This window comes from Eurypyga helias, unplaced genomic scaffold, assembly GCF_000690775.1.
Source record: "Eurypyga helias isolate BGI_N326 unplaced genomic scaffold, ASM69077v1 scaffold11136, whole genome shotgun sequence".
Classification (NCBI taxonomy): domain Eukaryota; kingdom Metazoa; phylum Chordata; class Aves; order Eurypygiformes; family Eurypygidae; genus Eurypyga; species Eurypyga helias.
Window position 1 is genome coordinate 1 of NW_010257232.1, and position 12,291 is coordinate 12,291.

The 12,291-nt window shown below is 35.9% G+C and overlaps 1 protein-coding gene across 1 annotated transcript in view; it reads left to right on the forward strand.

Annotated features, from left to right (window-relative positions):
• Positions 1 to 431: 431 nt before the first annotated feature.
• ARMC4 (armadillo repeat containing 4) overlaps positions 432 to 12,291 on the forward strand; it is a gene marked incomplete at its 3' end in the record, with an annotated part of 57,235 nt that continues 45,375 nt past the window's right edge. The window contains exons 1-9 of the mRNA XM_010153945.1: positions 432 to 676; positions 1,528 to 1,685; positions 3,048 to 3,243; positions 3,794 to 3,900; positions 4,356 to 4,492; positions 5,530 to 5,646; positions 8,455 to 8,568; positions 9,214 to 9,281; positions 10,954 to 11,098. Of these exons, the coding sequence (XP_010152247.1) occupies positions 453 to 676; positions 1,528 to 1,685; positions 3,048 to 3,243; positions 3,794 to 3,900; positions 4,356 to 4,492; positions 5,530 to 5,646; positions 8,455 to 8,568; positions 9,214 to 9,281; positions 10,954 to 11,098 (1,266 nt within the window). The remainder of the gene's footprint in view (positions 677 to 1,527; positions 1,686 to 3,047; positions 3,244 to 3,793; positions 3,901 to 4,355; positions 4,493 to 5,529; positions 5,647 to 8,454; positions 8,569 to 9,213; positions 9,282 to 10,953; positions 11,099 to 12,291) is intronic.

A 12,291-nucleotide genomic window follows, 5' to 3' on the forward strand; every position in this document is an offset into this window, starting at 1 on the left:
GGCTCTCGACTTCACGGCCGGGCCTGATACCCCTCTTTCCCCTATTTAAAGAAAATGCCTCGGGGGCTGTCACTTTTGGGGTTTGTATGTGTCTGTCCCGCTGCACTCACGGTTTTTAACAGCGGCATCAACTTTACAAGAACCCGAGAGCCTTTTGTTACAGCCATAACAGAGACCTAATGCTGTCAGCACCCCGAGTTGCTAATGGCGCCAGGAATTAATTAATCCAGATGTAAATAATGGTGGTTTTACCATGTTTCCCTGTTTGTAAAAATACTTGAGTTCTCTTAGTTTTCCCCCTTCCCTACTTTGGGGATTTAAATGAGTTAAAGTGGTAGGTTTGTTTCAAACTATGGCATCAAGAGGGTATTGCATTTGTAATTTGAGGGCTCAGTTTTGTCTTTGCTGGTGTTTCTTTGCTCAGGTGTTTGCCTTTGATACCAGCCGAGACCATGGGAGCTGCCTTGGCAAGAGCGACGCAGTGGGCTGCTGCTGGGTCTGGAACTGGAACGCTTGAAATCACCCCTTTGAATGAATCTCTTTTAAATCACATTATTAAGTTTGCAGAGGACTTCAGCAGTAGACATCCTCAGGAAGCGGCGTTTGTCTTCAGAGAGCCCCTTGAGTGGAAAACGCAACTGGGCTGTTCAGTATTTGGAGAGGGTTATGAGATCAAGTAAGTCTGAATTGCAGTGTCGTTTGAAATGTTGAAGGTGAACTCTGAAGCAAAACTGTGTGCCATTAGCATAAAGAAAGCCTTAATGTTATTTGAGAAGCTGAAATGGGTGGGGTTTTTTACTCATATGTAGTGAAAATTTTGGGTTAAAATTTGTAGGGTTTTTTGAAAGTTTGAGAGTATCCTATCTTTGTTGTGTAACAGACCTGTTTCGTTAGTGATTTATACAACTTGCCTACTTCTAAGACTTTTAACAACATGCATCTAGCAGCGATTAACCCCGTGACTTCTGTTAGTGTTAGGAGTGTCTTCCTGTGTGGTGGGTTGACCTTCGCTGGGCACCAGATGCCCACGGAGCTCCCCTGTCACTCCCCTCAGCAGAACAGGAAGAAGACACAATGGAAGAGCTCATGGGATGAGATAAGGACGGAGTGATCATTTACCAATTACTGTTTTTACCAATTTACCAATTACATTGTCTCTGATGCTCCTTCCTCCTGACATGCTTCCACTGCTCCAGCATGAGGTCCCACCCACAGGAGACAGTCCTCCACGAACTTCTCCAGCGTGAGTCCTTCCCACGGGCAGTCCACAGGGTCACAGGTCCCACCAGGATCCTACTCCAGTGCAGGCTCTCCATGGGGTCACAGCCTTCTTTGGGCATATCCACATGATGATTTGTAGTGAATAAATTGACTTACCTCAGAAGTTTTCTGAAATACAGTTTAAAGTAATTGTATGTGCTTTATCGTGTGGAGCTTGCATAACATTCAAGACTAATCTCTAAAATTTTCTGTATTTGCTGTTTATTAAAGTTCTTATTTTAAAAAGGTATAATTTATTTTTTCTAGTGGAGACACTGTTCAGTCTGAAGCCAAAAGTAAAGATGGCCAACCATTGCTTCTCCTCACAGCTTCAACTCTCAGAGTTCGCAGTTTCGACCAGCTGTCCAGTGTGCTACAAATTGCTATGGAAAAAAAGTTAAAGGAAGCACAGGCATGCCTTGAAGGTTTCGTTTCTTCTTTTTTTTTTTTATATTTCCTCTCTCTTAAAAAGTATATCTTCTCCTTCAAATCATGTTTATGAAATGTGAAGAAAGGCAGGCATGCCTTCATTTTAAGTATATGAGAAGGTGTTAATTCATGAAGGTGGCTAAAGTTGCTAATCCAGAACTTCATGATGTTTCTATTTCTTCCTTTATTTTTACAGAAATCAATAACAGAGAAATCTAGAATAAAGTTAAAATAAAACTGTTGAATCTCATACAAAATCATGTATTTTGAGTAATACCCCAGCTATTGCAACAGGCAGTTGGTATAAATTTCTGAAAAAGAATGTCTTATTGGAGGCTAATAGAAGTTTTTCCTGCGTTTGTAGCTTAATCCTCTTTTTAAAAGTTACACCCTTTAAAAATAGCCAAAGAAAAACTTACATGCTTAAGACATTCTTACCTGCACAAGGTTCGCAGTGGGCACTTTCAGGTCCTTCTCACAATAGTTTTTAAAATATAGGTACAAGTACTTTTACTGTGTCATATTCAAGTCCTAGATTTCCAAACTGACAAGAAGACCCTTGATAAACTGGATATCCTCCTTTCACTGGAGGTAGAAGAGAGCAATAATATTCTCTGCTAATATTAGTAGAAATTGCATCTGCAGTACTAAAATTTAAATGCTCATACTGGGTCAGACTTTGGATCCATCTAACCCAGAGTCCAGTCACGGACAGTGATCAACCATGAATAATAGGGAAGAATAATACGGACAGGGTGTCACACAGACGTGTTCACAGATGTGTGGGACTTCATTTGTAGGAGCAAAGAAAAATGTTTTGTAAAACACATCGACACGCGGTTATGTCACTGATTACCAAAAAGAACAGCTGGCATAGCTGAGAAAGTCATGGGGCCGTTGGGAATGCTGCTAGAAAACTTTAGAGATGTTCTTTAACAATAAATCATATTTCCAAAATGATCCATTTTCAGTGAGTTAAACCCATTGATTTCCTGTTTTGGTGATCAGCCAGGCGTATTCTCTGGAAGGGGGACTGTTGATGAAGGGGAGTGTTTAATATTCACCTTTTGGTTCAATGCATCTTAATTTTTGTTGTGAAAAGCAGTTATGTTTGTTATGAAAAATTTCTTTTTGTTCTCAATGTTTTCATACTTCCCAAAGTGTATTTCATATTGCAAGAGGCATATGAGAGAATACATCATATTGTAAGGTTTGACAGATAACTATGCACATTATTAAAGTTCTTATTGTAAATTAATAGCACAAAAATTATTCTGCATTTGCAATTAAAAATGTTTGTCTTACCTAATCATTTTTAACACAGTATCACATTGTATGATGCTGTTTCATATTTACAGCTAACAGAGATCCTATAGTGAAAATTCTTGGCCCTGAATATGGGACCGTTGAAGGAGAAGACATGTCCGTGTTGCGTTTACTTGGCAAAGTGAAAGAAGATGATGACCCTGAAACAGAGATGAAAATGAAAATCAGTCATCTTCTTCAGCAGCTGGATTTGCAACTGCTTAATAGTTCTTTGAAACACATTTCACAGTAAGTGCGTTTCAGATGGAAGCTAAGCATGTCAGCCAGTGCATGTTTTTGTTTTATTGTTAAATCAGATTGGTTTCAACCCACAGCATGTGCTTTTGGGGCGACATAAAGAAATTTATTGAAATAACTGTTCACTAAGTTATTGAAAAAACGCTTTTTTCTCTAGGTGTGGGTGTGTAAGTGCGTGCCTGCGAGTGTTTTTTTTTTTTTATGGCATGTGTTTTGGTAGCAAATTGAAGTCATTTGTATAAACAACAAAGTTACAGCTAAATATTTTCAAGGAAATGTTTATTTCTTCATGGAAGCATATTAAGTATTAAATTGAGTCTGTTTTGTAGTTATAAGTACTTCATATAACCTATGGAACTAAAATTTCACTAAACCAAAGATAAAATTGAGAACAACAATAGAAGATGACCATTTCCCGACTTTTGTTGCTACTATTAAGACTCAACATATAAGGAAAAAAAATCATATAATATTCTCTTTTCATTTCTCTGAGCACATCCTTTTGATGAATATATCTTAGACCATTTTCTGTTGATTGCAGAGATGTAAGACTAAATCCAGCTGCTGTAAATAATGAAGTGAATCTTCTCAAGAATTTCTCTGGGAAAGGAGAAGATACTGTGCTGGAATCACTGGAATATACATCAGGTCCAGATCTGATCATATCTCACATTTATATATATCCTTATTAAAGTAATTGACTTCTGTGTGAAACCTGCTAAATTAATTTCAGTAATGAATTTAAAATGTTTATTTCTCCTTTAAAGTTATAGAGTAAAATAAAATATTTCTGGATATGGAATGCTGCTCTTCAGCCTTTAGTTAGGGAAGTAATCTCCAATCGTATGAATTTCTTCAGTGGAAGCAGAGGAAGCAAACTGAGTCCCTGATCCTGAAAACTGCTAAGCGCAGTTTCAGCTCCTAGTTGGATCAGGCCACGGGTCACAGAGCTTTACGTGATTAACTCCTAACTGAGTAGGAAATCTTAAGAGTATGATACTGTTTTCTGAGTTTTGTTTGTGTACATGTTACATTGATCATCAAGCATAACTATTGAAAATGTTTTAAAACTGGATGAAAACTTTCATGCTAATTGCTTACAGATTACACGTTCTCTAATGGATGCCGAGCTCCTCCCTGGAGACAAGTGCATGGAGAAATTTGTTATTTAGTCGTCAAACCGCATGACACTGATCCTTTGTATATCACTTGCAGCACAGCAGGAGTGTTTTTAAATGGAGTAAGTAATAATAGAGGATTCCGTGGAGTAATGCATATTTTTATGTGCTAAAATCAAAAATCCATCAGATTTAGGGTTGCAGTGTTGAAGGCTGTAAGACCCGCAGAGTTAGTTTATTGGTACAGAAGGAGAAGACTCAGTAATAAATGTATGCTAGTTTTCCCATATGGTTTGAGTACTTTTTCTGTCATTTTTATGCTAGGTGTGTATTCTGCACTTTTTGCCAGCTGTGCTTGGTTAGTTGTTAAACTGTTAGTGCCCTATCACAGTATTCCTATTTAAAGCTACTGTGGGACTAGATGCCTTTCTAGTGCCTAGTTCCTCTGTATCTGAGGTGTAATATTGTGTTTGGCTAATATAGCTTGCTTTTGTCTTCTTATAAATCGTAAGCAGTTCTTTCTCCTTTCAGTGGAAGCTTTTTCAAAAGTATTTATCTCTTTTCTTCTACTTTTCATTTTGCTTACCTCTTTCTTACAAACAGGTTTTATTTAGGAATATTAATTCCTTATGTCTGTGAAGTAGTGACCAGAGCTCTTACATTCATTTTTGAAGAGAGAGATTCGTCAGGTGTAACTACCCAAATTGATTTCCTAAGAGTTAAAAAACACAGGGAAATTTTGATTTAGCACATTTTTATTGTGTGGAGCTCATAAAGCTTAGGCTGATCAGGTCACATTATTTTCTGATCCTTTTAGATCCTTCCTGTGCCATACTGCACAGGAAGCTTGTATTTACTTGGTTGTTTGCCATAAACCATAAATTCTTTTCAGTGGAACTACACACAGTACAATTAACAGGTAGTAATTACTGCAGAATTCTATGTAAGATCCTGATTATCTGTTGGGATCCGTGGAGATGATCCATGTATCTTTACAAAGCATTATTGAAGTCTGATGGACTGCTGAGCATGAGCCTTCTGTACGTAATTCATTACAGTATGACCTCTGTGGTCTTTTGCACAATTTTATGATGCAGATTAAATGACCTGTGTAAGGAAATACTATCAATAATTTTAAATTTATTCTTTTTTTTTTAAGGGTCAGCTGAAGGGTAAAGATGACATTGACTATGAAAGAAAAAGTGATGTGTATAAAGATATTGTCACATTTTTAAGGGACAGATCACCTAGATTTGCAGAAAATATGGCTAAACAGGTATGTATTTACTGATGCTGGGTGTATGTTCTGCTTCCTACAAACATACATTGTACATTGGTAAGAATTGCATTATATGCCTGGCTGAACACTTGTGTTCTTATTGAAGGTGAATCTGTGACTAGGTGAAGAATTTTAAAGACTGAAATGCATCTATTTTTCTTTGGCTTTGTTTGAGATTCAACTAAATATGTTCCTTCTGTAAATAGCAAATGATACACAATTTATGTATCATTCTATCATACCTTATTATGAGGTTTGATGCAACATCTGAGGTCAGTTTCTAATTTTGCATGAAAACTTTAGCGGAGCACTGGAAATGTTAAAGCACAAAAATACGATATCCTTATGGAAAATGTCAACTTTTTATGACAATATTTTTCTGTGATTAGAAACACTTAAATTTTTATCTTCATTGTTTTTAACCCAAACATAAATAATAGCCCAACTTTTTTTTTTTTAATGAGAACTGCCTGATTTAAATATGAGCACCACGAATTAAGCATCAGCTTACACACTATGCATTGCTTCACCCATTGTAAAATGCAAGTGTTTTGGCTTTTATTTAGAGCTCTGTATTAGCTAGAATCACAGAGTGCACTGCCATTTTAATTGTTTCGTCATTCCTCATAAAAACTCCTTTTCAGATTTCTATTGTGTTTATAACAGATAAATGACTTGGTGGTAAAACTCATTACAAGCTAAAACCTGTCAAAAGTTTTATTGTGGTTATTTTCATACAATTTTAATTATTACAAGAAGGAAGGCATTGACAGGGAAATTTTCTTATCCTTTAATTCTGATTATCTGGGATGTAGGGCTGATTTTTTTCTTTTTTTTTTTTTAAATATTTGACAGTTCTGAAAGAACATAGCATTTCAACTTGTAGACATAAATATGGTAGTTTATATTACAGTAATGGAATCAAATTTATAAGTTGCTCTGAAAGTGCAGTAAGTTCCAAATTGTGTTTTATTTATCCCATAGGCAAGTATTTTTTAATGTTATATCTACATATTAGTTTACATTTCATAAATGTGACAATGTATAAATGTTTTTAGACATAATTTCTGGGTTAATGTATTTTCAAAGTGATTTGGCTTCATTTGATGGTCAAGAAAGGTAAAATATGGTAAGATTTTAAGATTTTTTTACAGTTCTAATCCTAAACATTAATATGGACTAATGTTAATATCTGTAATGGGGAGAATATACCTTTCTTTACTGGTTTTCTGCGCTTATAAAGATACTGTAGCTATTCAACACATGTGTATATACTTATTAAATGTGAGTAAATAAGTAGAATTTATCCTATTTTCTTTCAGTTGTCATGTAAATAGCTTACTCAGTATTCCCTGATTGTGTAAATAAGTTAATGCTGAAGAGTGTTAAATATACCATTTTAATGATTTAGGGATATCATACCATATTGCCTTGCTGAAGTACATTCTGTGTTTAGTTTAGTTCATTCTGTGTTCTAAAACTAGAATATAAACTAGTTAATACTGTTGAGCTGCAGAACATTTGTATTTGAGGGAACATCTGCTCTGCTCTAGAACTCTGAAAAGCAGACAAAAGCTGTATTTCCAAGGTTGCCTTCATGAAATAAATTGTGACTGGAAATAGTCTTGATTTATTTTCTGAGGAGAGGAGAACTTCACAAAGCTCATTATGTGCACATACATTGCAAACCCAATTAACTTTTATATCATCTTCTTGGCCTTGGTTAAGCTAACATTTAGAATTGCTGTAGGAAGCATACTTTTTAACATGTGCTTAGCTGGTCAAGCTACAGCATCAATTTCCCTGTGATTTGTCTAGTTTATCATGTGTTAAATCGTCCTGTCTAGAGTACCTTTTCAGAAGGAAAGAATTAGCATGAGTTACTTTATGATTAGGCAGTTGGGTCAGCAAGCCTGGGACAGCTGATTGACATCATGACCTAGTCGAAAACAGAACATACTGTGACAGTCTCCTTAAAACTGCCTTGAATCAGATATGTAATGTCTTCACCTATCTGGTAGTGACAGCTGCAGTAATAATAATAAGTAATGATCGTATGCTGTCTTTCCTGTAAAACTTGAATATGTTCCAAGGAAGAATGAGAGTTGACAAGAGTCCTTTCTCTTCTGGATATTTCTGATCAGCCATGGTACTAGACATAGACAGCTGAAGGATTCATAGGTGCTACTCATGTCCAGTCTTGTATGTGACTTGTTCAACAGTGTTTTGCGCTGAGAGACAGAAGATGAAAAAACTGAAATGGAATGTGTTTATATTAATTCTAAACTATAGCAAATTAAATTACTTGGAACTGAAGTCTAGCAGTTTGTCATAGTCTATTTTCAGTTTTATGTTCATTATATTTTGGTGGGAATTTTTAATAAATCCTTTATGCAGGGAAATATTTTTAAATGAAAATGATCCATTGGAAGCAGAATGACTGACCTTGCAATTCTGTATCTTAAAACTCTTTTGGAATTAAGGGGTATAATAGTGCTTGTGTCACAAATTATTTAACGTATTAGAAATGGAATAACACCCAATATTCAAGTATGTTTAGGAAGTTCCAAATTTAACTTGTTAATTTATTTAAAAAACTTTCATTTGCACACGGTAACAGCTACTTTCCAGATTAATGTTTCGTTCTTTTAAAAGCAATCTGATTTTATCCTTATAATCTAATTCTACATTTAATACATACATTTTTTTAAGCACAGTATCCTGGAACTGTGCTTATAAGTTATTGTTTTAATATGCATTATTCGTATGACAATATGACTGACAAACCATGTCTCCTTTTATTAGGAATATGATTTTTTCAAAGAACCGACATATGAGAGGAATTATCAGCGTATGGAAGTAGTTGATGCTAAGGTCTCTGGCCAATCCCAGAACCTTTATGATTTTACAGAAAAGAATGTATGTGAGAAAGTGAAAAGTACTGCAGCAAGGAGGATATCCATTGACAAGAAGAAATTAGAATCATCTATGAAGGGGAAGAATACCAGGCTTTCTGCTTCCCACAGATAAGTATTTATAATTGATTTTTCCTTTAGATGTCTCTAAACTGTGCTAATGATTGGACTGCATGTTACAGATTTACATGATTATGTTCAGTTAGAAGGAACAACACAAAATTTACTACATGTTAATTTCTAAGAAGAGATTAAGGACTAGCAAAGAGATTTCTCGGTTTTCTCTGTCATGCAACAACTTTGATGATATTATGTCATTTCCACAGGAGGGCAGGGAAATATCTTGCAACCATCTGCAGTCCAGTTCTCCAGAACTGTGATATTATCATTATTTTGGTGTAAAATGCCATTTAAAGCAAGACAGAGCAGACAATCTAATCTAAAGCACACTTTCTGGGGGAGGCAAAAGAAATCCAGGATGGAAAATCAGGTTGACTTTTACTTATACTACCAATTTTTAATGATTATATGAGGCACTTATAGTTCAGTTTAGCAACAGTCTTCACTAATGAAGTTATCTCAAAGTTTGGACACCCAAAACCAGAGTATACATATATTGACTATTGTTGGATTTGTCTTCTGAAATCAGAACTCTGTTCTGATTTCGTGTTTTCCCAGTTCGTTGTTCATGGAGGAAGAAGAATATCTGAAGGAAAGGTTTTGATTACCATCCTACAAGAAAAAGTATTTTCTCAAGTCTGCTAACTTGACATGTTGCAAGAAACATTTTTAGAGATTTTTGATGTGACCTACTGTCACCAGTTTAAAAAATGTGGTTTTCCAGAGACAAGAGCTTATATTTATCCACAGTCACCGTTAGTGTTTAGAAGGCTCTGGAGCCGTCCACATAAGAAGGGTATCGACCGGTTGGAACAACTCCAGAGGAGGCCACGAAGATGGTCAGAGGGCTGGAGCACCTCTGATATAAAGAAAAGCTGAGAGAGTTGGGCTTGTTCAGCCTGGAGAAGAGAAGGCTCCGGGGAGACCTTCCAGTACCTGAAGGGGCCTACATGGAAACTGGGGGGGGACTTTTTACAAGGGTCTGTAGTGACAGGACAAGGGGTAACAGGTTTAAATTGAAAGTGGGGAGGTTTAGATTAGACATCAGGAAGAAGTTCTTCACGGAGAGGGTGGTGAGGCACTGGAACAGGTTGCCCAAAGAAGTGGTGGATGCCCCATCCCTGGAAGTGCCCAAGGACAGGCTGGATGAGGCTTTGAGCAACCTGGTCTAGTGGAAGGTGTCCCTGCCCACAGCAGGGGGGTTGGAACTAGATGATCTTTAAGGTCCCTTCCATCCCAAACCATTCTATGACTCTATGTAATGAAATTAGCTGTAACCATGACTAGTATTCTCTTTTATTGTTGTGACTGTGATAGTATGAGCAGCCCAGACTCAAAAGGACATTTTGTTTCCACAATGTTGTAAATCAGGGACAAAAAAGCAGCAGTCTTCTTTGAATATGAGGAAAGCAAGATGTATTGTATCCAACCCTATTAAAGCTATGGAACAACTCAGTGTGTAGAACTAGGCAGTCCAGAACTGGAAAAACGATGACTGGGAGACAATAAGACACATAGAAAAAAATCATGACTGGAGATGGTAAATAGGGAACAGATAGTCACTCTCTGCTCTAATACAAAAAGAAAGGGCATCAAATGAAAATGAGCCAGTTCAGAACAAAGAGAGAGACTTCTTCATACAACACATGGCTGAGCTCTAAAATTCTTTCCCACAGGATAGCAGAGGCCATTTGTTTATATAAGTTCAAAAAGTAACCAGAGACATTGATGGAAGAATTTTTTTTCTAATATTCCACTGTTTTAATAAAGCAAAATCAGTCACTTAAGACACAGCATACTTTTCGTTTAATGGAGTTTATTATATACGTTCATAAGCTCATATGTACTGACATAATGCGTCCAACTGTAGCTTTTTGGTTGTATGTATATAATTTTTTTTTTTTTTTACTAAACCCAAATATTTTAGTGACAGTGCTACAAAAAAAGATACAGAACAAGAAGGGAGCAGCAGTACTGTCTCTCTGAAAATCAAAAAGAAATCCAGTGGCATTTCTTCTGAATCTGTTAAAATACAACGAGCTTCAAAATGGTATGAGTTACTAATTTTCTTCCTTCCATTTTTTGATTTTTATTTTATGTATCTACATTAATTATCACCATACTTAGTATTTGGCAATGTCAGTTATATTTTTCTAATATTTTCTAATATTTCTGTTCTTAGGCAGTGTTGTCATACTTGTTTAAAATGTGATTGTTCCTATTAGTTTATTGCTGTTTAAAATGGGCAATGCTGTTTGTTTATTTTTAGTAAAACATCAGGCAGGTTTGAAGATGTTAGTGAAAGTTCCTCAGAGACTGAGGAAGATGAAGAACACCCCTTACGTCATCAGGAAGGAAACACTGATTTGCCATCAGAATACTGGGGAATTCAGAAACTTGCAAAATATTTAAAGGTAAATAAGAAGCTTGATTAATTTTATTTAAAAAAAAGCTACTCTTTACCTTCCACATTTGAGGACACCAGATCCTCATCCTTTCTAACTTCTGTATATTTTAGAATAGCCTTGCTATGTAGAATGTTCAAATCCTGAAACAGTAGACTTTCCTATCACACTCCCGTTTCTCCTGCATTTTTTAATCTGCTATTTTTGGCTTATATAGACCCTTAGATTAAACCATCTGGTCAGTGTTATTTAAAACTTAAGATGGTATAATTTCTTTATTAATTATTGGGTTTCTGGTTTGCTTTTAGGGTGAAACTTTCCAAGATATTTCTTTATGTGGATAGTAACTTTCAAGAGTTTTTATTAAAACTGAATACTTGCCTAAAGTCTTTCATCAACTATGATTAATGCATGACTGAAGTAATTTTAACGTGGCCTTGTGTCTGGATAGATGCTGTTAGTGGACAAGAAAATGTATGATAAACAGGCATCCTCTAACACAAAAAAAGCGCCCCATTTTTTACAGAGACTTGTTGAAAATATTTTGGAACTTACAAATATAGATGTTTAGTATTCTGTGTGTGCCTGAAACATGTGAAAAACCCAACAACCCTCTACTATTCTGGAAAACTCTAAAACTAATTATGTTTTTCCCCCAGGAGAAATTCCTTTACAAGTTTGTACTGGAATTTATGTACTGTAAGTTACTAATAAAAGCGCTGGTTTATTTGTTTTTTTGGGTACAGCTAGAGAGTATACACATCAGACTGATAGAATGATGGCGCTGGCATTTGGTACAGCAGAAATACTTGTGAAGAATAAGCAAAGCTTTGGCTCCTTCCAGTTATTTAACCATTGTAGAAGAGTAACTTAGTGTTTTAAGACATTTTCAGTACACTCATGCTGCTTGTTCTCAGTTCGTGTATGTGGGGCATGTGGTGGTGGTTGTAGCCAGAAGGACACAGAAAAGCGCGGGTAGTGCAAGTCTCTACAGTTCTCTTTGCCTTATATTTTCTAGGTTGGGCCAATATATTATTGTAATTTTGGCTATGATAAAATAATCCTTTGCAAGTGTAATCTGGTGTAACATTCAGCTTGTAACTTGCTCAGCTGTCTGCTAATGCAAATATATATACATTTTGCATAATACAGTTGTTTCTATCTGCATATAACTACAGTTCAAGGTGTTGTTTTTAAATCTT